At 42.6% G+C, this 26,604-nt stretch overlaps 1 protein-coding gene across 1 annotated transcript; it reads left to right on the top strand.

Annotated features, from left to right (window-relative positions):
* Positions 1 to 1,333: 1,333 nt before the first annotated feature.
* On the top strand, positions 1,334 to 22,336 carry LOC139328038 (uncharacterized). Its single transcript, XM_070958154.1, has 6 exons — positions 1,334 to 1,461; positions 1,581 to 1,724; positions 1,834 to 2,002; positions 2,135 to 2,254; positions 21,663 to 21,917; positions 22,067 to 22,336. The coding sequence occupies exons 1-6, from the start codon at positions 1,334 to 1,336 to the stop codon at positions 22,334 to 22,336; spliced, it is 1,086 nt and encodes a 361-aa protein (XP_070814255.1).
* Positions 22,337 to 26,604: the final 4,268 nt, after the last annotated feature.

Here is a 26,604-nt window from a genome sequence, read left to right as displayed (position 1 = left end):
TTTTTAAGTTGCTTTGCATAACATTGTCTAAATTATGTTTTTAGTTTTTTTTTTTTTAATTTAAAGGTTGACTGAGGAGCTGCATCGTCGTCACATGGTGGTGACCAGCATCCCTCCACCACTCCCCAATGCCAATGTTACAGCAAGACCATCAACCACAGAGACGTCCGAGAGTGCAGCTCCTGAGGCTGGCGAGAGTGAGGCGTCGGACAACGCTTCTGTCAGCAGTGGCGAGTGCTTTCACTTGTGAGTATCAGCTTCAGCACGTCTCAGTTTGACTTAATTATCTGTTCATCTCATGCAGGGCTCTCAGCCTTCCAGCCTTCAGTATTTCAGGGTAGCATGATCTGATTTGTTCATTTCAAAGCTTCTGATTTCTATCAAACTACTGTTGAATTTTCTTTACATTCAGTTGTTTTTGAAAAGCCTGCAGCCAACCTCTATTCATGGTTTCACCTGTCCTCCTGTGTTTCTGCTAAACCCGCTTTAGTCAAACATGTTGTACATCATTTTAAAGCTTAGATTCTCTTATTTCCAACAAGTATCAGCTTTCCATCCTAGCACAAACTGGCTACTGTTAATCAAAGATTTAGTGTGGTCAGTGTCGTGCAGCTGTCAGAGCTGGGTCAGAGGTCAAACCTGGTCTGTCAGGACATAGGTCAAACTTCTTTCACTTACAATGTTTGAACAGTGCCTCTAATGTGTTTAAACATGTTTAGGCATTTCCAGGAATGTGTTTAATTCATTGTAACTAGGAAATGACTTTATTTGCATGAAATGACAAACATTTACAACCTCACTCAGTCTGGGAATCATCAGCACCGGTGATGCACTTCTCAGCTTGAGTAAATCAGCTGTTAGTCTCAGGCAGGGCTCTCAGCCTTCCAGCCTTAAGTGTTTCAGGCTTGCAAGATCTGATTAACTGGAGTAATTCCCCTTTTTAAAGCTTAGCTTTCCATCCTAGCACACACTTTTAAAACAAAACACTTTTCCCACATTGCAGTGTCCAGGGTGTGCAGTGGACGATCCCAAACAGGAAGCTCATGGCACAGAGGGACTTTATCAGAAGCACTCTGTGGACCATGCCTCGCTGAAGGACTGTGGCGTATACCTGGAGAGGGAGCTTTGCAATGAAAACTTTAAACAGGAGGTGAGTACTACCATGAAACATTCTGTTTTATTTAAAAAAAAAAAAAAGAAGCTGTGCAAGAAAAAGATGATTTTGAAAAACAGTCAGGATCAGAAGACAATTTCACATGTTGTAACGTGTTTTCTTATTCTTTTGGAGAATTTAAATTTGTGGAATATGCTGGAATGAATAAAGTATCTATCTATGGACCCACAGAAGCCATCCCTGCAGTTTGTCAGGAACAGGGAGAAGATCCAGCAGTACCTCTGTGAGCTCTCTGAGGCAAAACTCACAAAACAGACACAGATGAATTACCTGAAGAGCTTGAAGAGGTTGGTAGCATTTCTTGTGGTTTTTTTTCTCCACATAATATCAACACTTGTGTAGACAATAAATGTAATTGGGCTTAAATTTGTGTAAATACTTAAAATACTTGCACTTCCTCTGACAGATTCCTGGTGTACCACACTGTCAACACCAGCCTGAGGCGAGAGGATGAGACACTTCATGCGGACTGCAAGGACTTCATCGACTACATTGGCTCACTGCAGAAGTCCTGCTCCAAGCAAGTGAGCAAAGAGATCACCCAAAAGAGGTAAGTTTAGTTGTTTGCACGCAGTTAACTGGATTACAGTACAGATAAGTGAGCAATGTGGCAAGTAATGTCATGATTTGTTCATACATTTTATCTTTTTTCCTCACAGACTCGGCCTGTTGACTGAGAAACAGCAGCTGACACCGAATGACTGCTTGGCTGTGCTGAGGGCTGCCAAGAAGGACTTCTGGGCAGTTATGGGGAAGGTCTTTGAGGACAAGGACGCGGCCCTGGAGTTGACTGAGTGCAGCTTTGTGGTGTACTATCTGCAGGCAGTGGTGATTTTGAGACACCTCCAGCGACCAGGCGTGGTGTAGCGCATGACTGTGAGTATTATTGTGCCCTTTTTGTCTTGCCTGGATTTTTGCCGTTACCCTTACTAATCGATAAGATATCCTTGTTTTGTGCAGGTCCAGGAGTGGGTTGTGAGACAGAGAGACACACTGGGCAACACAGTTATTGGAGTGAAGGAGCACAAGACTGCAGCACAGCAAGTGGCCACGTTTGCCCTGTCACAGGAAGAGGAGTTTGTAAGTTCAAATTCAAAGTTCAAAGCATGTCCAGGAATGTGTTTAATTCATTGATACTACATTAGAAATGACTTTTCTGCAAGTGGTTACACACCGTCACAACCTCACTCACCAGCACCGGTGGTGCACCTCTCAGATTGAGTAAATTAGCTGTTAATCTCAGGCAGGGCTCTCAGCTAATGCAAAATGGCCGTCATGTATATAGATGTAAATACAGAATTACTGCAAGAGATAAAATTAGTGGCCCTGCAATCGGCTGGCAACTGGTTCAGGGTGTACCCCGCCTCTCGCCCATTGTAGCTGGGATAGGCTCCAGCCCCCCGCAACCCCGAAAGGGATAGGCGGTATAGATAATGGATGGATGGATGGATAAAATTAATGCTGTCAATCAGTTAAAATATTTAATAGCGATTAATCTCATGAATGTCATAGTTAACTCACGATTAATCGCAAAGTGGATCAGCTTGCTTTGTGCAAATGTTTTTTATTGAAAACAACAACGTGTAGTGTTTTATTTCACACTAACATTCTGATTTGAAGCAAAATCTCACACAATTTAACACTGTCAATAAACAGATGACAAAAAAATACATACCTCGTTATAAAAAGCCCCTTCAACAACCCTTTCTAAGGGATGAAAACAGGGTGATACAAGATAAAGTTACAAAGTGCTCATCATTGTAAACTGGGACTCAGGCTATAGTGCAGTGAAACCATGGCTGAAACTTTCCTTTCTTAAGTTTCCTTTGAACATACAAGCAGTCAGACTATACTGCTCTTCTGTTTATTCACCAGAGGCTGATCAACCCAGCCTCTTATTTCTCTCCAGAAAGAATGAACATCACTTGTCTATGGCTGCAACAAGTTTGTTCTTACTTGCGGTATCCATACGCCTCTGTTGAAAGCCTTCCATTGTCGCCTGGTTTAGACAAGGAGGCGGCGGAGAATTCGCATTCGCTGTGTGTTTGGCCATCAAGTGGTGTTTCAGACTGGATGTGCTGCAGTGATAATTCAGTTCACACCAACAATACACAAAGATAACATCCACACAAACCGGTAGCTTTTTTTTTTTTAAACTAGCGAGTAGGCGAGACCAAATACGTGCGTGGGGCGTGTCTATTGTTTTGTTTCCAGTTTACAAACGGAACCTGTAGTTTTCCTAGCATTACTAGCAGTGGCCACAGCTTATAAAAAAACTACAAGTTCACTGGGTCACAAAGAACGTTAATCTCGCAATTTAAAAAAATGACGCAGTTAAAATTGACTTGCGTTAACGTGTTAATAATGCAATATTTTTAACAGCACTAGATAAAATAAATGTTTTTTGTTTTATTCATTCAATTCAATTTTATTTGTATAGCGCCAAATCACAACAGAAGTTGTCTCAGGACACTTTCCATACAGAGCTGGTACAGGCCGAGCTCTTTTATCTACAGAAAACCAACAATTCCCCCATGAGCAAGCACTTGGCGACAGTGGCGAGGAAAAACTTCCTTTTAACAGGCAGAAACCTCGGGCAGAACCAGACTCTGGGTGGGCGGCCATCTGCCTCGACCGGTTGGGTGACAGAGGGAGAGCAAGAGAGGGAGAGTGAGACAGACACAGACAGACAGACAGACAGACAGACAGACATACAGACAGACAGACAGACAGACAGACAGACAGAAATGCAGTCAGAGAGAGAGAGAGAGAGAGACAGAGAGACAGACATGCAATCACAGTAACAGTGACAGTGGATGTAATAATAGCAGTAGCAGTTGCAGTGGATGTCAGGCAGGGCCAAGGCAGGAGACGCAGCTGCAATCCACAATCCAGATTCAGCCACTGTGGAACCTGCAAGACGACAAAGCACAGAGACTCCGGGGAAGGAGCTAAGTTAGTAACACGCCGTAGTAGGACATGAAAGCGTGCAGATGGAGAGGGACAGAAGGACAGAGGAGCTCGGTGTGTCTTTGGAGGTCCCCCAGCAGTCTAATCCTATAGCAGCATAACAAGGGGCTGGTCCAGGACAAGCCTGAGCCAGCCCTAACTATAAACTTTATCAAAAAGGAAAGTTTTAAGCCTACTCTTAAATGTAGAGACAGTGTCTGCCTCCTGGACAAAGACTGGAAGATGGTTCCACAGGAGAGGAGCTTGATAGCTAAATGCTCTGACTCCTGTTCTGCTTTTTGAGACTTTAGGAGCCATAAGCAGAAATGCATTCTGGGAACGCAGTGTTGGAGTGGGGCAATAAGGTACTATGAGCTCTTCTAAACTTTACAGGGAGCCAGTGCAGAGTGGCTAGTATTGGAGAAATATGATCTCTCTTCCTGGTTTTTGTCAGAACATGTGCTGCAGCGTTCAGGAGCAACTGGAGAATATTCAGCAACGAATTTGGGCAGCCTGATAGTAAAGAATTGCAATAATCCAGCCTGGAAGTTACGAATGCATGGACTAGTTTTTCTGCATCATTTTGAGACAAAATATGGCTGATTTTTGCGATATTACGTAGGTGAAAAAAGGCAGTCCTTGAAATTTGTTTTACATGGGAGTGAAAGCACATGTCTTGGTCAAAGATAACTCCCAGATTCTTTACAGTGGTGCTGGAGGCCAGCGCGATGCCATCCATAGCTGCTATGTCATCAGAAAGTGACTTTCTAAGATGTTTAGGGCCTACTACTATAACTTCAGTCTTGTCTGAGTTTAGCATCAAAAAATTGCAGGTCATCCAGGTCTTTATGTCATGAAGACATGCTTGTAGTCTAGTTAACTGACTGGTTTCTTCCGGCTTCATTGATAAATATAGCTGGGTATCATCTGCATACCAATGAAAATTTATTGAGTGCTTCCTGATAATCTTACCTAAAGGAAGCATATATAAGGTGAATAGAATTGGTCCAAGCACAGAACCCTGCGGAACTCCATAGCTGACTTTAGTGAGCACAGAGGAGTCGTCATTAACGCGTACAAACTGAGAGCGATCTGACAAGTAGGATTTAAACCAGATTAGCGCAGTTCCCTTAATGCCAATGAAGTGTTCCAGTGTCTGCAATAGGATGCCATGGTCAATGGTGTCAAATGCAGCACTAAGATCCAATAAGACTAGCACAGAGACAAATCCCTTATCAGATGCAATTAGGTCATTTGTAACTTTAACCAGTGCTGTCTCTGTGCTATGATGTACTCTAAATCCTGACTGGAAATCCTCAAATAAACTATTGTTGTTTAGAAAGTCGCACAGCTGATTGGCAACTGCTTTCTCAAGAGTTTTTGAGAGAAAGGGAAGGTTGGATATCGCTCTATAGTTGGCTAAAACCCCTGGATCAAGAGTAGGCTTTTTAAGGAGCGGTTTTATCACAGCTACTTTAAAGGACTGTGGTACATAGCCTGTTGATAAAGACAGATTGATCATGTCTAATACTGAAGAGTCAATTAGAGGTAATACTTCTTTAAACAGCTTAGTCGGGATAGGATCTAAAATACAGGTTGATGATTTTGATGATGAAATTATTGAAATTAGTTGGTGAAGGTCGACAGGACTAAAACAGTCTAAAACTACGACAGACTGAGTAACAGTTTCTACGGTTTTTGTGTTTGAAGACAAAACAGTACCTGTTGACGGCAGGAGGCGATGAATTCTGTCTCTAATAGTTAGAATTTTATCATTAAAGAAGCTCATGAAGTCATTACTGTTCAGAGCTAAAGGAATACATGGTTCAACAGAATTATGGCTCTCTGTCAGCCTGGCTACAGTGCTGAAGAGAAACCTGGGATTGTTCTTATTTTCCTCTATTAGTGCAGAGTAATAGGCTGCCCTGGCACTGCGGAGGGCTTTCCTGTATATTTTAAGACTGTCTAGCCAGGCGAACCGAAATTCTTCCAAATTTGTAGAACGCCATTTCCTTTCTATTTTCTGTGAAGTTTGCTGGAGTTTGGAGTATACCATGGAGCTAACCTCCTCTGTTTAATTATCTTCTTTTTTAGGGGAGCAACAGAGTCAAGTGTCATATGCAATGAACCTGTAGCACTATCAACCAGGTAGTCAACCTGGGAGGCACTAAGGTTACCACAGGAATCCTTTGTTGTATTGAGACATAGCATTGAATTAAATACTGATGGGATCATATCCTTAAATTTAGCTACAGTACTATCAGACAGGAGTCTGGTATAAGAATTTTTGCCTACTGGCTGGTAGTCTGGTAATATGAATTCAAAAGTTATTAAATGATGGTCCGATAAAAGAGGATTCTGTGAGGAGACTATTAAGTCTTCGATTTCAATGCCATATGTCAGAACAAGGTCGAGGGTGTGGTTAAAACAGTGAGTCGGTTCATGTACATTCTGATGGAAGCCAACTGAGTCTAATACTGAGATAAACGCAGTGCTAAGGCTGTCATTATCAACGTCAACACATACATTAAAGTCACCTACAATAATTACTTTATCTGCTTTAAGGACTAAGCCTGATAGAAACTCAGAGAACTCAGCTATAAATTCGGAGTAAGGACCAGGAGAGCGGTATACTATAACAAATAAAACTGGCTGCACTGTTTTCCATTTTTCATGAGAAAGAGTGAGAACAAGGCTTTCAAATTAATTATAGTCGAGTTTAGGTTTAGGGTTGATCAAAAGGCTTGAGTCAAAAATGGCTGCAACTCCACCTCCTCTGCTGCTGCCTCGAGGAATGTGAGTATTAATATGGCTCGGAGGAGTAGCTTCATTTAGGCTCACATACTCTTCAGGACACAGCCAGGTTTCAGTCAGACAAAATAAATCAATATTATGGTCTGATATTAACTCATTTACTAAATCAGCTTTAGAAGACAGAGATCTGATGTTAAGGAGTCCACATTTTATTCTCCTATCTTGTTGTACTATTGCAGTGGTTGTTTTAATTTTAATTAGATTCTTATGTTTAACTCCTCTTCTCTGTATTTTTGGTTTACTTAGTTTATGTGGTCGGGGGGCAGACAGTCTCTATGGAGTGTTGGGTGGGTAACTGCTCTAATGGATTTTATAGCGTTTTTAAACAGGCCTTGCCTCTTTAAACGGGACAACCTACACCCCAACCAGGAGGGCTCACGGCTTTTATCAGTCAACATTGACCTCACTGTCCGGTCCTGCACTTCAGCCACCTCCTGACTAACTGGTATGACTCATGCACACAAGCAATCTGCTCCACACTCACCCTCACCCACTACATGTTTCACTCACACCATGCACACCTTCCCGGCAGTAACCCCCTCTTCTCCACCGAAACCTCAGGACATTCACATTATTACATCAATCACTTCACACAGACATTCAAAGCCCAGGACTGCTTTTAGACCCAGCACTGTTTTTAACATTCCTTTAAAACACCATGATGAGTGCACATTCAGCACAGCTATCAAATTGGCTGTGCTGAATGTGCGCTCTCTTTTAAACAAATCTTTTATCATAAATGACTTAATTTTAGACAAAAACCTAGATGGTATTCTCCTTACAGAGACATGGCTCGGCACTGATGCACCTGTTGTTCTCACTGAGGCTTCCCCACCAAGTTTTAACTTTTTATTCTCTACTAGGGGTGGCAAAAAGGGAGGCGGCACTGCATCTATCACTAGAACTTCAATGTCTGCAAATGCAGTTCCTTTTAACAGTTTTACATCATTTGAGCACCATGCCTTTGTTTTTAGCCGTCCTCCTATTCTTTGCATAACGGTCTATAGACCACCCCAGTATTCATCCTCTTTTATCAGTGAATTCTCTGAGTTCTTATCAATCATTCATACCACCTACAACAGGATTTTAATAGCTGGTGATTTTAATCTACACATTGACAACAACTCGGACCCAGTATCCAGAGAATTCTTAAACCTCTTAAACTGTATGGATTTTAAACAGCACGTTACACAGCCGACCCACAACAGGGGGCACACCCTGGACCTGATCATAACTTATGGCCTGTCTGTGGGGGTGTCCTCTGTTGTGGATCTGGCTGTGTCCGATCACTCGTGTGTTTTTTAACATCGCCAGTTTTATTCAGGGGAGGCACCAGTGAGAACAGTGAGGAAACGCTACCTAACTCCTGAAGTGGCTGCAAATTTTATCCAGATTTTACAGAGCACTCCTGCAGAGATTTTACCAGCACCCTGTGATTTTATCGTTGACAATTTTAACAGTAATCTGAAGTCAACGCTGGACTCAGTGGCTCCGCTCTTAACAAAAACAATTGAGAAAAAACCTACACCTCCGTGGATAAATGAAGATATTAGGCATCTGAAAAGAAACTGCAGGAGTGCTGAGAGGAAATGGAGAAAATCAAAGCTGACAGTCCACCATGAAATTTTTCGTCATCACCTCAAAACTTACAATAACACCATTAAACAGGCAAGAATTTCTCACTTCAAAAAACTAATCTCTGACCATAAAAATAATCCCAAATTTCTCTTCTCCACAATTGATCTTTTAATAAACAGTAATTTTAACAGATCTCATAAGACAATAACAAATACCTTGTGTGAAGACTTTGCAGACCACTTCAGGCGCAAAATTGATAACATCAGATCCAGTCTTTTATCGCAACAGGTTTTAACTACCAATATGTCTGGATCACAGGTTTTACCTGAGGAAACACTGGAGAGTTTTGCCCTGGTTGATGCAAGGACACTTGGTCGAGTTTTCTCCCAGGTAAACCCCACAACCTGCCTTTTAGACCCAATTCCCACACCATTTTTTACAACGCTCTATGGGTCCTTTGAGGAACAGCTGTTATACATGGTGAATTGTTCTCTTCAGACGGGTGTCTTCCCCGCCTCCTTTAAAACGGCGGTGGTGAAGCCCCTTCTGAAGAAGAGCAATTTAGATCCCAATATTCTTAATAACTATCGACCTGTATCCAACTTACCTTTTTTAAGTAAAATTTTTGAAAAACTGGTTTTTAACCAAGTGAATGATTTTTTAAACAAAAAGAACATCTTAGAAAGGTATCAGTCTGGTTTTAGGATGAACCACAGTACCGAGACAGCCCTATTAAAGATTTTAAATGATATCAGGTGCAACTTAGATAAACACAAGCTCACAGTCTTGGTACTACTGGATCTAACTGCCGCCTTCGATACAGTAGACCATCACATTTTATTGAACAGACTGAGGCACCTGGTCGGCCTCTCCGGTACTGCTTTTAACTGGTTCGTCTCATACCTCACTGACCGACACTTCTTTGTAAGTTGGGATGCATGTTCCTCAGGTACCCATGAGATCAAGTGTGGGGTTCCCCAGGGGTCAATTTTAGGTCCAACTCTTTTTAATCTGTACATGCTACCCCTCGGGGACGTCATCAGGAGGCATGGCATCAGCTTCCATAGTTATGCTGATGATACGCAACTGTACATTGCCATGTCTCCTGATGACACAGGGCCTATTGATGCCCTTTTTAACTGTATTTTAGACATCAAGTCATGGATGGCAGAAAATTTCCTTCAGCTCAATCAGGACAAAACAGAGGTCTTAGTCATTGGTCCTGAAGGCCAGAGAGAGAAACTTTTACCAAAACTTAAAGATCTTAAACCGACACATTCTGTAAAAAATCTGGGCGTGATTTTTGACTCTGAGCTTACTTTTATTCCACACATCAAAAACATAACAAAGATAGGTTTACCATCTTAAGAATATAGCCAGAGTCCGCCCGTTTCTCTCTCAGGCCAGCACGGAGGTGCTGATGCATGCTTTTATCTCTTGTCGCTTAGATTATTGTAATGCCCTGCTCTCTGGTCTTCCCAAAAAGAGTACTTCAAATTTTCAACTACTACAGAACTCGGCCGCTCGCGTGCTGATGAGGGCCAGAGGGCGGGAGCACATTACACCAGTTTTAAAATCGCTGCATTGGCTCCCTGTGCGTTTCAGGATAGATTTTAAGGTTCTTTTATTAGTTTTCAAATGTCTTAACGGTCTCGGGCCTTCTTATTTATCTGACCTTCTTTTACCATATCAACCCTCGCGGACCCTGAGGTCCTCCGGCTCCGGCCTCTTAACCATACCAAAAGTAAGAACTAAAACACATGGGGAGGCGGCTTTTAGTCATTATGGCCCCCGACTGTGGAACAGCCTGCCGGAGAACCTCAGGGCCGCAGAGACCGTTGATGTTTTTAAAAAGAGGCTCAAGACTCATTTCTTTAACCAGGCTTTTAATTGATATGTCTGATTTTTCTCATTCCTTTAATCAGGCTTCTTATCTTATCATATTTTAGTTGTATGTTCTTAAGACATGACTATTTACTATTTATTTCATTTACTCAGTTTATTACTAGTTTATCTATAGCTTTCATTTATAGTTTATTTACTATTTATTCCTTTTATTCCTTTACTCATCTCATTTCACTCAATGTTCATGTTTTATACATTGTATTATTTTACTCTATCTTATCTACTCTACTTATTGTCTTATGAACTTTTCTTCTTTTAAATGTTTATTTATTTATTTATTTTTTCAACTTATTTATTTATTTTTTAATTCCAGTGTTTCCTCGGCGGGTCCTCCACACTGAGAGATGTGTCTGATCTGTTGCAGGGGGGGCTGTCCTCGGGCCCTCTTGGCCCGGCTGGTTGGGGGACTCCCTACCTTGGTGTGGGGCCCACCGGTCTGTCGGGCTCGGGTGGGCACGGGTGCGGGTGCCCCCTGTGCTCACAGTCCCTGATGTCCCTCGGTGTGGACGACCCGAAAGGTGGCCTTTTCCTCAGTCATTAGTGCCGTGCCATGTCTCGTTACCCCTGCCATCGTCTGCAGTAAGAGTGTGAGTGTGTGTGTGTGTGTGTGTGTGTGTGTGTGTGTGTGTGTGTGTGTGTGTATGTATGTGCGCATGTGTGCGTGTGTGTATGCATGTAGTTGAGGGTGGGTGCTTGTACATACGGAGGGTGGGAGGGATGGGTTTTTATTGTTGCTTTATTTTGATTTCTATTGTTTTTAAATCCTGTAAAGCACTTTATGTTACATTTTATTATGTATGAAAAGTGCTATATAAATAAAGTTTGATTTGATTTGATTTGAATGGAGGCGCAGAGAAGCATGTAGGACTGCAGCTCGGCCTCCTGGTCTCAACTCTGAGTTGTCAGGGGTTAGGTTCATAAATAAAATCGGTCAGATTTCTAGAGATGAGAGCTGCTCCCTCCAAAGTGGGATGGATGCCGGCTCTCCTAATCTGACCAGGTCTTCCCCAGAAAGTCTGCCAATTGTCAATGAAGCCAACACCATTTGCTGGACACCACCTCGACAGCCAGTGATTGAATGATGACATGCGGCTAAACATATCATGACTGGTCAGATTTGGCAGGGGTCCAGAGAAAACTACGGAGTCCGACATCGTTTTTGCATATGTACACACCGATTCCACATTAATTTTAGTGACCTCCGATTGACAAACCGGGTGTCATTACCGCCGACGGGAATAACAATCTTACTGTATTTACGCTTATCCTTAGCCAGCAGTTTTAAATTTGATTCGAAGTCGCCCGCTCTGGCCCCCGGCAGGCATTTAACTATGGTCGCTGGTGTCGCTAACTTCACATTTCTCAAAATGGAGCTGCCAATAATCAGAGTTGGTTTCTCAGCGGGTGTGTCGCAGAGTGGGGAGAACCTGTTAGAAACATGAAGCGGTTGGTGGTGACCCGTGGGCTTCAGCTTGGGACTATGCTTCCTTCGAACAGTCACCCAGCCTCCCTGGTTTCCCGGCTGCTCGGGAGCAGTCAAGGGACGGCTAGCCGGAGCGGCACTTGGTCGGTCCGCACCGGCTACGGGGGCCTGGCTAACTACAGCTAATGGTTTGGTTTCCATGGTGCGGGGCCGAGCTTCCAATTCACTAAGACTCGCCTCCAACTCACCAAATAAACTACATTTATTACACGTACCAGTATCACTAAAGGAGGCAGACGAGTAGCTATACATGTGACACACCAAGCAGGAGAGAGCTGGAGAGGGACAGAGAGAAGCCATCGCTAGCTGCTAGGCTAAGCTGGTGTAGCTAGCAGAGCAGACAAGCGCGTAGACAAATAAAATTGACGGTCGCTAAATAAACAGACTTATGGGTGCTTGAGCAGAACTGATGTTACTTTAGAGCGCGGATAAAAGGCCGCTGTAACAAAACACAGAGCAAATTGCACTCAGAGGAACAAGAGCGACGAACGCACGCTACTCCTAAGGCAGCAACCAGAAACAGGAAGTGAGACGATACGCTTACCTCAGCACGTCAGCCGTCAGCATGGCCTGCAGGTGATTAACTCTGGACCTGCTCTTCCCATGACAAGTCTCTCCAGAGTCTTCATAACATGGGAGGTCAGTGCCACAGGTCTGTAGTCCTTTGAGGCCCATTCATTGTTTACACTGACAAATCAAACCCCTTGCAATAATTTGTATCTATACAAAATAGCATCTCATTTCCAATATGAATCAAAACCCACGACTGAAACGGTAATTACAATAGTTTGACCTATGTGGCATTTGGGTATGCAGCCGATTAGCTTAGCTTAGCATAAAAACTAGAGATGGGTAAACAGCCAGCCTGAATCTTTCCAAACTTCTCCTCACTACTCACCAAGTTGTTGATTGGAGACCCAACACTGATCCGTGCTCGTCGTCTGCCACCATCAAAAAGTACGCCATTCACCGTTGAAATGCTGAAACCAATAACAACTAAACTGGGTTTGTCTCTGCTTTTAAAGCCGGTGCATGGAATGTTGTGACCTCCCAACATTCCGAGTACCACATCTTCAAAGAGATCAAAGCCAAAGCAGCAGATTAAAGAAAAAAAAAAAAAAAAAAAGATTTCATGGTACCTGAAAGACAAACAACAGTAACTGGATTCAGTCATATCAAAACATGGTTGGAGGCCAAGTCTTATGATTTGTCTACAATCAATATGTGCAGCGCCGTCGCAGGGGGGGTGCGAGGCCCTGTGCGAACTCCAAATGCGAGGCCCTGCTCTTTGACATGGATGCTAAAACGTGTAGAGATCTAACTTTCCAACAAATGTCATATCATTATGATGTAAAAATAATCATTCCCACTAATCGATCTCCGGGCACTTTGGCTTCCTCCCACAGGCCAAAAACATGCTCATAAGGTTAACTGGTTACTCTTGGATTGCCCTTAGGTGTGGACACAAGCTAACGGTTTACAGCACTGCAAAGTAACGTTACGTCAACTGTAACGCTAAATTATGTTACGTGTGCTTTGCTGCTCATATCAATAATGCATAAATATCAATAGCAACGTTACATTATACGTGTGCAGTAAATGAGGTTAACTCAGCAACAACCAATGTCAGTAACATAATGTTAATGATATAACAAAGACTGGCTGCCTGTAAACACGTTTTCCTCCGCGGCGGTCAAGCCAGCAGCCTCTCGCGTATCCATGGTCAAACCAGCCACCGCTTCATTTCAAGTGCGCATTTACTCTCAAGTTTACGGTGAAAGCAACCACCACCAATCTTTACTTCCGGATTTCAAAATAAAGCATCTGTCTTTCTCTTTGTGTGTCTATTTTGTGCAGGCTTCAATGTGTTGAATGTCATATTGAAATGATTTTTTAAAAGTTAAAAAAAAAAAAAAATTATACCATAAGTAGCTAAAGAAGCGTTACTGAATAATGTACTTCATATGTTACTTGCACAAATATTATCAGCTACTGTTACATTGTACTTTTCTAATACTTTACTCACAAAATCCCATAAGGCATCGCAATAATTAGCATTTTTGTCTACTTTTGAACTGGGATAAAATCAGTTTCTTCCATAAGCAGTTCATCTAACCTGGACTGCTCTACTTAGTACCTCCGATACTACTTCATCAAATACTATCATGTACTTCTACTGTGTACTTTTCCAGTAATTCACTCTCAAAGTCCATTACAGACAGCAATAAAAGCCATTTTCGTCTAATTTTGAAGTGGGATGAAATCACTTTCTTCCATAAGTAGTTCACCAAACCAGTACTACTCAACTTGCTACGTCCTATACTACTTCCTCAAATACTATCAAGTACTTTTACTGTATAGTTTTCCAGTAATTCACCATCAAAGTGCCTTACAGATAGCAATAAAAGCCTTTTCGTATAACTTTACAATGGAATAAAATCACTTTCTCCCATAAGTAGTTCACCAAATATGTACTGCTGGATTTAGTACTTCTTGACAAAGGAGCAGAAGATTACAGTATGTGGCAATCACAGTTCATTATTGCAATGGGAAGATCGGAAATTACCCTACCTGCTCTGGAGGACCCACTGCAACTGATGTGGAAGGTGAGTCTACTGCACCCTGTGTTAATATCAAAGTTAAAGTCTGCTTTATTATCAATTCTGCAACATGTACTGGACAAACAGAGAATTGCAATTGCGTTTCTCTCAAACCTTGGTGCATGAAATACAAAAAAATAAGCCAGCCACACTAAAATAAACAAAAGGAGTACAGTCATATTGGAAGAATAAATAAGACATGGTAATAAATTGACGAGGCAAATTACAGTCAGTGCAAATACATACTTATAATTTAAAATATGCATGTATGTGTGGTTACTGCAAAACCCAAGCATACATAGGTAAATGATAAAAAAAATACTGCTGGCACATGTGCTAATGAGGTTATGATTGAGTAGTAAAAATTTGAAAAATCAAAAACATTTTATTATTACCTGTTAAATGTAGAGGAAAAGGGCTCTTATTGCTATCTGTAAGGCACTTTGATGGTGAATTACTGAAAAAGTACACAGTAGTATAGTAGTAAGTAGTAGTAATACACATATTATTAGTGCAAGTAGGTGATGAAGTAATAAGTCCAACACTACAGGCTTGGTGGACTACTTATAGAATAAATTAATTTTATTTCACTTACAAGTTGGATGAAAATGGCTCTTACTGCTATCTTTAAAGGAATTTGAGAGTGAATTACTGGAAAAGTACACAGTAGAAGTACTTCATAGTACTTATACAAGTAGTAAGGGAAGGGTTAGGGTTAGGGAGAGGAGGATGACAGCCAAGCTGTCCTCCATGACAGACAATGACTCCCACCTCCTCCAACACACACTCACTGCACTGAGGAGCTCCATCAGTGACAGGATGCTACATCCAAAGTGTGTGAAGGAGCGGTATCGCAGGTCATTCCTTCCTGCAGCCGTCAGGCTGTACAACAGAAACTGCTCCAAGTAAGTATATACTTGTTTTGAATTTGCATTGGACTTGTTCTAATACTTTTTACACTTTATTGATGCTGGTGTATATTGGAATTTCCCCTCGTGGGACTAATAAAGGAATATTGAATTGAATTGAATTGAATTGAATTGAATTGAATTGAATTGAATTGAATTGAATTGAATTGAATTGAATTGAACTGAAGTACTAAGTCCAGGAGGAGAAGTTTGATAAACTTCTTATTTAAGAAACTGATTTTATCCCATGTCAAAATTAGACAAAAATGGCTTTTATTGCGATCGGTAAGGGATTTTGAGAGTGAATTACTGGAAAAGTACACAGTAAAAGTAGTTGATAGTATTTGTGCAAGTAGTATAGGAAGCAGTAAGTGCAGCAGTACCGGTTTGATGAACTACTTATGGAAGAAAGTGATTTCATTCCACTTCAAAATTAGACGAAAATGCGAATTATTGCGATCCATAAGTGACTTTGAGAGTGAATTATCCAGTAACACTTCTTTAGCTACTTATGGTATAATTTGTTTTTTGTTTTTTTTAACTTTTAAAAAATCATTTCAATATGACATTCAACACATTGAAGCCTGCACAACACAAACACACAGAGAGAAAGACAGATGCTTTATTTTGAAATCCGGAAGTAAAGATTTGGTGGCGGTTGCTTTCACCGTAAACTTGAGAGTAAATGCGCACTTGAAATACAGCGGCGGCTGGTTTGACCACGGATACGCAAGAGGCAGCTGGCTTGACCGCAGTTTTACCTCCGTCTAAACCACATTCAAGATATTAACGCCATGATTCATGACAACAAGCTAGTTAACGTTGTTACCTGTAACATTAGCTAATTTACTTAACAGTTAGCTAGCCTAACAGTTTGAAAACATCATCATTCTGAGTTAGAGAATGAACACAAACATTGCGTTAGGTTATTAATTTCCAGAAAATAACAGGGAAATGTTTTCTTACCTGATATCTCCAGGATAACAGTTATAACCATGAAATTCACTGTCAGCTGACCAAACAGATCCGCCTGACTCTTACTCTGTGTACGTACTCCAGCTTTCTGTTTTCCGTTTAAATTCCACATCTAAGATTTGCTCAACATAAAAAAAGGCAAGCAGATGTAGAATAATCCAGGTAATAATCCAGGTAATGCATTACTAGCGGTCCACTAGTCAGGACATGTGCTTGCCGAGGTGCGCATGTTACTGGCTTGGTAATAAAGTCATCCATTGACGACTTTTTCAGCACTGTAACGTAGCGATAGAAAATTAGCGTTACCACATTTCCTATTCAAGCACGACATCACCGTTATAGCAAACACATATGTGTGGTAAGGCTAATTAAATCGTCGTCGTTAGTGTTAACGTTTACATCTGTCAGTATAAGTAAGTAGCTCAGTGTTTACGTTAATGTTAGTGGCTAACTAGCCAGTTAGCTTAACGAGACGACTGTCCCTCTTGCCTTGCAGATTTTGCATTTCACATGCTTGTCCTTTGTTTTGTGAATGCTCCCAAACTTTAGAGCTTCGTTGCCGGGTAGACATGATACTGGTCTGGCATAACTTCCGGTAACATGAAGGCTGACGCCAATTACCATTACTGCGCATGTGCATCAAGGACAGACAGGCAGACAAGGCAGCGGAGGGTACAGCGGAAGTTTTGCGTGAAAAACAAAGCTTCAAAAAAAAAACTACTAGACTACTAAATTAGCCGTCAACGATTTTGATAGTCGAAGTAGTCGTGACTAATCGACTAATCGTTAGCTTAGCTTAGCATAAAAACTGGAGATGGGTAAACAGCCAGCCTGAATCTTTCCAAACTTCTCCTCACTACTCACCAAGTTGTTGATTGGAGACCCAACACTGATCCGTGCTCGTCGTCTGCCACCATCAAAAAGTACGCCATTCACCGCTGAAATGCTGAAACTAATAATAACTGAACTGGGTTTGTCTCTGCTTTTAAAGCCGGTGTGTGGAATGTTGTGACCTCCCAACATTCCAAGTACCACATCTTCAAAGAGATCAAAGCCAAAGCAGCAGATTAAAGAAAAAAAAAAAAGATTTCAGGGTACCTGGAAGACAAACAACAGTAACTGGATTCAGTCATATCAAAACATGGTTGGAGGACAAGTCTCATGATCTGTCTACAATCAATATATGCAGCGCCGTCGCAGGGGGGTGCGAGGCCCTGTGCGAACCTCGAAGTGCGAGGCCCTGCTCCCCTACAGGGACGCTGCTCTGTGTGTGTGATTCTACTGTAGGTGTGTTTATGACTTACTTGAAGAAAGCTCCTTTCTGACTTCAGGATTTTCATCTCAAATATCACTGCTGTGGTTGAAGGGCAGATATCCATGCAGTATTGTAGTGTATTCAATATAAGAGCTGCAATACTCGGTATGTTCCCTAGGTGGCTCTGTAGCTTTGTGGTGTTGTTACTGTGTTGTTGTGGAGACCGGAGAATAAAACAAAAACTAAGTTGACCACCAGACATGGCGTCGTCCACAATATATATTACAAGTATCCTAAACAGCAACGACGCTGAGCTGCCACCATGTCATGGGTTCAGCCCAGCAACGCTGGTACAGGTATAGTGGTATAGTGATAGGTTCCAACAATACACACACAATTACAAAGGGGGGACGGCAGGCACCTCCCAAAAGACTCGCAAGTCAATCCAGCAACATCTTGGAGTGAAACCTCATATAAACTAGGACCTGTGCTTCAAAGCCCTGCTCCAGTCCTTTGATAGGTCTCAAAATGGCTTTGATCCATCAGAGATGACATCACCATTCCGTTGAGATCATTCGTTTCCGTAGCAACAATCAAATTATTCCAGAGAAATCCCTTCAGAACCAATTGACACCTGTCATGAACCAGTAAACACTACTCCAGGCTAAAAAACTCTGATAGACCTGTCAACACTAAGCAGTGACACACATATGAACCATTAAATCTTAACAGATCACTAAAACAACTTACTATCAGCCTACTGTAAAACTGGGACATTGACAGGAAACGAGTGGGTACAGACGGAGAGGTAGGGGACCCCACTGTGTGTTGTTTTAGTGCTCTCTTACAAATCAGTCCACATAATAACTCAGTAAGAGTGATCTCAGTGATGATTTGTGTGACGGCAGGCACATCCCGTATTGCCTCTCAAGTCAATCCAGCAACACCTTGGAGTGAAACCTCATACAGACTAAGACCTGTACTTTAAAGCCCTGGTCCAGTCCTTTGATAGGTCACAAAATGGCTTTGACACCTGTCATGAACCAGTGAACACCACTGCAGGCTAACTGATGGTGAACCTGTGAAAACTCTGATAGACCTGTCAACTCTAAGCAGTGACACACGTATGAACCATTAAATCTTAACAGATCACTAAAACAACTTACTGTCAGTCTGCTGTAAAACTGGGACATAAACATGAGAGGACCATGTCCACGATCCACATTACAGTCACAGCCATGATCCTCGGGAACCTATGATGCTAAGGCACGAACATGCACTCATTCAGAGGTACTAACATGCATTGACAGGAAACGAGTGGGTACAGATGGAGAGTTGGGGGAACTTACGCTTCCAAATCAAACCCCTTGTAATAATTTGTATATATACAAAAAAAAAATCTAATTTCCAATATGAATCAAAACCCACGACTGAAACTCAAGTACAATAGTTTGACATATGTGGCATTTGGGTATGCAGCTGATTAGCTTAGCTTAGAATAAAAACTGGAGATGGGTAAACAGCCAGCCTGAATCTTTCCAAACTTCTCCTCACTACTCACCAAGTTGTTGATTGGAGACCCAACACTGATCCGTGCTCGTCGTCTGCCACCATCAAAAAGTACACCATTCACCGTTGAAATGCTGAAACTAATAATAACTAAACTGGCTTTGTCTCTGCTTTTAAAGCCGGTGCGTGGAATGTTGTGACCTCACAACATTCCGAGTACCACATCTTCAAAGAGATCAAAGCCAAAGCAGCAGATTAAAGGAAAAAAAAAAAAAAGATTTCATGGTACCTGAAAGCATAGACATATACACGTAGGGGGGTGGGGGATTTCCGTGATCGCGGAGCCGAGAGTCATCATCTTATCTTATCAACATTATCTGTAACTGTAAAATGATGTTCTCTGTACGCCTTATGTGTTACATCAAAATGAGTTGGAAGGAGCAGCAGTCAGTTCCTAGGGATGGGCCTGCTTAATTGATTATCGATCTTTTATAGATTTAGGCTTATTTTATTTAGGATATTTATTGTTGTTTTATGGTCAAATTGTTATGGAGAAATAAACCCCGGTTTTATTTCTCCATGTCAACCAACTAACTCCATATTATCTCGCTTAATATGCCAATTGCATAATTTAGCGAATTTGCAAGTCCAGTCACTTGTCTGCTACAACCCTCCTCTTGTTCATTTGTTTTCAACTTTTCAATCAGTGGATTGGTGGATTATTATATTACATCTTACGATGTGTGTATTTGTGTATAGTCATATCTGTCGGGGCGCGGTGCCACCGACACGAGAGGAGAGACGCCGGGTCCGAGCCTCTGTTCAGCAGGTTTGCTTTTTAGCCCGGAGCCTCCACTCTTCATGGAACAACTTACAAGTCAATTGTCATTACAATTAGTCCCAAGCAGTTTAATGATGGTAAAAATGAAACATAGGCTGAGGTAAATAATCTGCATTTCCTCTTTTCTGCGCTCCTCTGACCAGATGGCGTCCATAGCGGTGTCTTGGCAACGGTCTGTTCCCATACAAAATAAAACAAATATAGAACAGAAATATGTCAGCTAAGACGCGACATTAATGATCCGTTAATGTCAGGAAGCACCCAACAAGCCATAGCTTCGATGAGCCATAGACGAACGGAGTTCGATTCACCTGATCTAATAAGCAATTGATGAAGCACTGAAAAAACACTTTAAAAACCTTCTCATGGTCAATTCGAATTACTCAACAGAGCCTACTCCGCAGATTTTGGAGAAAAAGCGAGATGACTTTAAATTTGTGGATTTTTGACTGGGGTTCGGCGAGCCCCGCAGCGTCCCGTCGGAGTCCTCACTTCGGGACGAAAGCGACTGCCACACTGTCAAAAACAGTTATATTTCTCCGTAGATTTTACAAATAGATCATAAACTATCACTGAGTTTTAGGCGTGTTATTCAAATGTGTACTTTTTCCATAATTAGTCTTACCTGGACACAGTTTCATGCAAACGATGTCCTCGTGCGCCTGAGGTGAACGGCAGAGTCCCGTGATCTTGCTGGGCAGGTGGAGGTCTGCTATCCTGCACGTTCACATACAACCAGCTTGACTGTCTGTGTACATGTATGAAAGAAGATTCACCGACCGGTATCGAGGAACACTTTGAAGTCAAATTTCAGGTTTCTGCGTGAGCTCAGAGCTCTATGTCCAGCCTGACCCGGTTCTGGACGTCTACAGACAGCCAGAATGAGTCGCACAAAGACGTTTTAGTTGGACATGATCTGGACGTCTATATGACAACCAGAATTAGTTGATAAATGACATTGCAATTATAAATTTAGCCTGACTCGGTTCTGGACGTCTACAGACAGCCAGAATGAGTCGCAAAAAGACGTTCTGCTTGGCCATGATCTGGACGTATATGACGTCAAGAATAAGTTGATAAATGATATTGCAATTATAAATCCAGCCTGAGCCGGTTCTGGATGTCTACAGACAACCAGAATGAGTTGCAAAAAGACATACTGCTTGTCCATGATTTGGACGTGTATTGGACATCCAGAATTCGTTGATAAATGACATTGGGATTATACTTCCAGCCTGACCTGGTCTGGACGTCTGCCAAAATAAGTTGCAAATAGACGCTCTGCCTTGGACATCCAGGGTTAGGCCTATTTGATGAAATTGTCCTGTCAGCTGTTGCATCAGCATCTGACGATGATGATGATGATGATGATGATGATGATGATCATGATGATGATCATGATGATGATCAGGGGCGGCTGGCCCTCTGTCTCAAATCATGTAGAATCACACAGCCCTTCCTTTAATAAAACGTTTTTTAAAATGACTTCTACAAGTATATTCTGTTTTAAAAAGGCAAAATGAATAACATAGTCTGAAGTGAGTTACTAAAATGTAAAATCTGCACTAAATAGTCAGATTAGAAATGTCCTACGTTGTCTACAGTTACTAATAGCTGACATATATTGGCTCCTCAGACCACCTCTCTGTCATGCTAATTCCTGCATACCAGCCCTTGCTCACCAGAGAAAAGCCTGCTGTGAAGAAGGTGAGAGTGTGGCCTGAGGGAGCCATGTCTGCACTGCAAGACTGTTTTGAGCGCAGGGAATGGAGCATGTTCAGAGAGGCTGCAACAGACAATCAACACACCAATGTGGGAGAGTACGCTGCATCTGTGTCAGGCTACATACAGTGGTGCATGGAGGGGGTTACCGTCACCAAGACCATCATCACACGGGCCAACCAGAAACCTTGGATGACTAAGGAGGTGCGAACACGCACTCAGGCTCAAAACTACTGCAGTGCGGAGAGCCCTGAGGAAGGTCAACGCACGGAAAGCTGCAGGCCCTGAAAACATTCCAGGACGGCATCTTCAACACCTCACTGAACCAGGCTGTTGTCCCCCCGTGTTTCAAGTCAGCCACAATAATTCCAGTGCCCAAGAAACCAGCCATCACATGCCGAAACGACTTTCGCCCCGTTGCACTCATATCCACCATCATGAAGTGCTTCGAGAGGGCGGTTAAGGACCACATCATCTCCATACTCCCCCCATCATTCGACCTGTTCCAGTTCACATACCAGCCAAACCGCTCCACTGAGGATGCCATCTCCACTGCTCTCCACCTGAGCCTGGAGCACCTGGAGGAGAAGAACACCCACGTACGGATGCTGTTCCTGGTGTAGCAGAACCGGCCTTTAACTGACCCCTTCTTTCCCTCCTTTTCTGGTGATACTCAAGGGAAATGGAGGTGTAAACCCGCCAACTGATTGAATTGTAGACCATCTGGTTTACCTATAATGCAATCTGATTTCGAAGAGAGAAAAGATGTCTGGACAAGAGACATCTCCTCCATGTTTTCTTTTCAGGGAAGCCAGGGACACAGACACCTCAACATCAAAGGTGGCCTTCTCCTCACCTTCTCCTCACTATGTTTCTCACGGCAATGCTAATTCTCTCCTGATAGCCCCAAGAGTGATCAAGACAATAAAACCGTCTGGAGAGACAAACGCCAGGCTCCAGAGGAACATCCACAAACATCAGCAAATGCTGATGGGTCGTAAACTGGACATCCATTGAGGCAACTTGTGTATGCTTGTGTGATTTTCCTCAACACTCCAAGATAACCAGACTTTTATGTTAAACTTCACTTTTCATGTTTTCAACTTGCAGGACTCGGGGTACGCATAATATTGATGTTTTTCCCGTATCTCTGACCTGAAGTATGACCAAGTTTTGATTTTAAAGGTTCTATAAAAGTTTGTATGAATTGTCACCACAAAAAATCTTTATTCCTACCTTTATTTTTGTATTAGTTATTCATTGAGTTATTATACCTGTTGGGATAAAACTGTACCATGATTATCATTTAATGTTTTCACCCAACCATAGAAAGTGTCTAATGCATGCTGTGAACAATGTTGAAATGCCATTGAAAATTGGTCATTGAAATTATATGTGATTGACCATAGTGAGAAGCAGATGAGCCCCTTTGATTAGTTCAGCTCCATGAGGCGAGATTACACTGCGCGTCACAAAGAGTCTCACGTGATTCGATGGCCTGCCTGTCGACACGCCCCGGAGCGACCTTTAAAAACTGCGTGTAGTGCGCGATACAGTCAGTAGATTTTTAGTTTTCTTAGTAGATTTTTGTTTTTTGTTTTTTTTGTTTTGTTCCATCTAAGTAGATTTTCAGTAGATTTTTGTTTTTGTTAGTTGGTTTTAGTCCTGTTCCTTTGTTTTCTTTTCGCGTCTAGTTACTCTCAGCTGAGTTCTTTTCTTTGCTTTTGTCTTAAGTTTTGCACAGTCGTTTTGCTCCTTAAGTTTTCGTCTTCGAGCTACTCCAAGCCATTCCGGGTAGCGTAAATAATCTTCAGAAGACGTATTCTTATAATTTGCCGTAAGCCTCAAAGTTAACTTCCTCTTTAGCCCAACGTTTTGTTTTGTTTCCATTAGTAAATTTAGGCAAGTAATACTAATTTCGTAGCCTTCTTCGACCGGCCATCGAAGAGACTCTTAATTTGTACTATCAGTCTAAAATAATCCGTCACGGACTCAACCGAACCAAACCCTGCGGCCAGCTGTTGATCCTTGGTCCGGTTCACAACCATCCGGAGCAGTCCATCATCTGTAACCGACCGCCGAGCCAGTTCCAGAGACGCCCCGTTCCGCACCAGTTTGTCATCTTGGAGGCCTGGGCCTTCCACTAGACCACCAAGCAGATCGAGCCGCGGACGAACATCTGGAACGTCTTCGAGCCAGTTCGGAGCAGAGCACAACGGGACGCCAGCACCCAAGTAGGCACGCTAAGCGGGTTTGAATAAGAGTTGGTCCGTGAGGTTAAGATTAGGTCAATTCGTCCAAATTCTCTCCATTAATCGTCTTTCCCTTAACTCTGCGTTCGCGTCCCCATTATTCCTTTTAGACTGCCTCTCACTATCGCCAATTTATTTACCCTTGTGTTGCCATAAGTGTGTTCTGTCATATCACCTCCCATCTTCTGTCTTATTGTTCATGGTACATTACCCATTATCCACAATTCTGCTTAATAAATGATATTTTGATTTAAGTCCTGGTTAGACGGTGTCCTTTTGAACTGAATATTTACGATCCCTGCATCCAGAATTTACACTTCAGGTTATCAGACTGGTTTACTATTAGTTCATTCCTTAGTATTTATCAGCGTTATAGCAGTTAATCTCTGCAGTCCTTCTTAGCTGAGGAAGGTGGTGCCCCGACATTTTATCAACGAATGCAACATCGAATTAAGGTAGTACACACTACACTGGACTTCAGCTCAGCATTCAATACGATCATCCCCCAGGACCTGGTATGCAAATTGGAGCCCCTGGGTCTCAAAACCTCCCTGTGCAACTGGCTGCTGGACTTCCTCACCGACAGAACCCAGTCTGTCCGAGTGGGTAACAACACATCCAGTGTCATCTCCCTGAACACATACTCCCCCCAGGGATGTGTTCTGAGCCCCCTGCTGTTTACCCTGACGACCCACGACTGTCGCCCCAGGTACAGCAGCAACCACATCGTACGCAGACGACACAACAGTTGTGGGCCTCATTCAGGACAACAACGAACTGGCTTACAGGGAGGAAGTGCAACATCTTGTGGACTGGTGTAAGGTGAACAACCTGGACCTGCACGTCGACAAAACTAAGGAGCTCATTGTGGACTTCAGGAGATCCAGACCCAGCCATACACCCCTCCGCATCAACGACACAGCCGTGGAAGTCGTGAGCACAACCAAGTACCTGGGTTGCATATCACCGACAACCTCGGCTGGTCACTCCACACCTCCTCCCTGGTGAAGAAGGCACAGTAGCGCCTGCACTTCCTGCGGCGGATGAGAAGAGCCTCCCTCCCCCCTCCCATCCTAACCACCTTCTACAGAGGGACCATCGAGAGCCTGGTGACCAGCTGCATCTCCGTCTGGTCTGGGAGTTGCAGGGCCTCAGACTCAGCGGAGAAGATCATCGGGACCCCGCTCCCCACCATCCAGGACATAGCAGATAGCCGCTGCCTATCCAGATCTCTGACCCCACCCACCCCCAGCATGAACTGTTCTCCCGCCTGGCATCTGGCAGAAGGTTCCGCAGCATCCGCTTCAGAACAGCCAGACTCAGAAACAACATCCACCCACCCCACGGACAATATCGGAATATCTTTCTGATGGACGACTATTTCTCAGTGCACTTTTTCATATGGACAATATTTCTGTGCAATATAATTATGGAGGTGTAACCTGGTTAGAAAATTATCGTACATTGTGTTTAAGTTTATATTAAGATAAAATATGTGACTTGTTTAAAAAGACATCTGGAAGGATGGAAGGTGGCATTGTAACAGTGCATTAAGTTAAAAGGTTAAAAATAGTGCAAAGATCCTTTTAAATATGGTTAATAAAGCTATTTCATGTTTGGGTTAAAAAGATAAAATCTGATAAGTAAGTTTAAAAAATGCAGAGGCATTGGTATAAATATTGAGTTTATTTTGAAGAGTTCATGGTTGTAAAAGGAAGTGGTAATTGTGAATAAGAGCAATGCTAATCATTCATGGGTTGAGGTGGGTGACTGACAAGTGTGCAGACACAGGAAGTGAGAACCTGAGCTAAGTTTCTACCGCTTGACTGACGAAGTCGCGACGGAGGAAAAAGTCCATGTGGAGTGTGCAGACAAATGTGTAGCTGATGTCTTAGACTTACAACTCGTTAGTCTGTGTAGCTAGCTAACCCAGCTAACGCCGGAGGCTTTTGGTTAATCGTTTCTGACGTGGAAACCCTGAAGATTCATCAGAGACTTCTGTGAGTTAATCTTATTGTAATAGTTCATAGCTCAGAGAGCACTAGACCTCGCTGGAGAGACGACGCTGTCGTCTGATATCCTGCTAATTGTCTTGTTCTTCGCCAAAACTCAGACTGGTTAAAGCGCAGAGACTGTGACTGCTTGGACCCCTGCCTGCCGTCCTGTCCCGCTCCAGAGGGCTGGAGACTGGTAACCCTGCAGACTGGACTCTAACTCTTGAGGTACCACTGTTTATTTTCTGCTCATTTGAGTGAACCGGCCATAAGTTTTGGGCCACACCGCTCCCCAGCCTCGCATCAGGCCTGCAACGAGGACTTTTCTGCAGTTTATGCCATTTATGCTGGCTCAGGTGTGTGTGTGTGTGTGTGTGTGTGTGTGTGTGTGTGTGTGTGTGTGTGTGTGTGTGTGTGTGTGTGTGTGTGTGTGTGTGTGTGTTGAGCGTGGGCCAACTGAGTTAAAACTTGGGTTTGGTTTTAAAAATCAATTGAATATTGGTTATTGTGTGTTTTGATTTAGAGGTAACTGTGACTTCCGAATATTTAAGAGAGAACCATATTATTTCAATTTGAAGTAAACAATACGTTTTCTTACATTTAAAATGAGTTTCAGCCTGGTGTTTATTATCATTTGTTAAAGGA

The sequence above is a fragment of the Chaetodon trifascialis genome, chromosome 24 (assembly GCF_039877785.1).
Source record: "Chaetodon trifascialis isolate fChaTrf1 chromosome 24, fChaTrf1.hap1, whole genome shotgun sequence".
Classification (NCBI taxonomy): domain Eukaryota; kingdom Metazoa; phylum Chordata; class Actinopteri; order Chaetodontiformes; family Chaetodontidae; genus Chaetodon; species Chaetodon trifascialis.
Note: the sequence above shows the minus strand (reverse complement) of the source record. Positions and strands in the feature narration are given on the sequence as shown.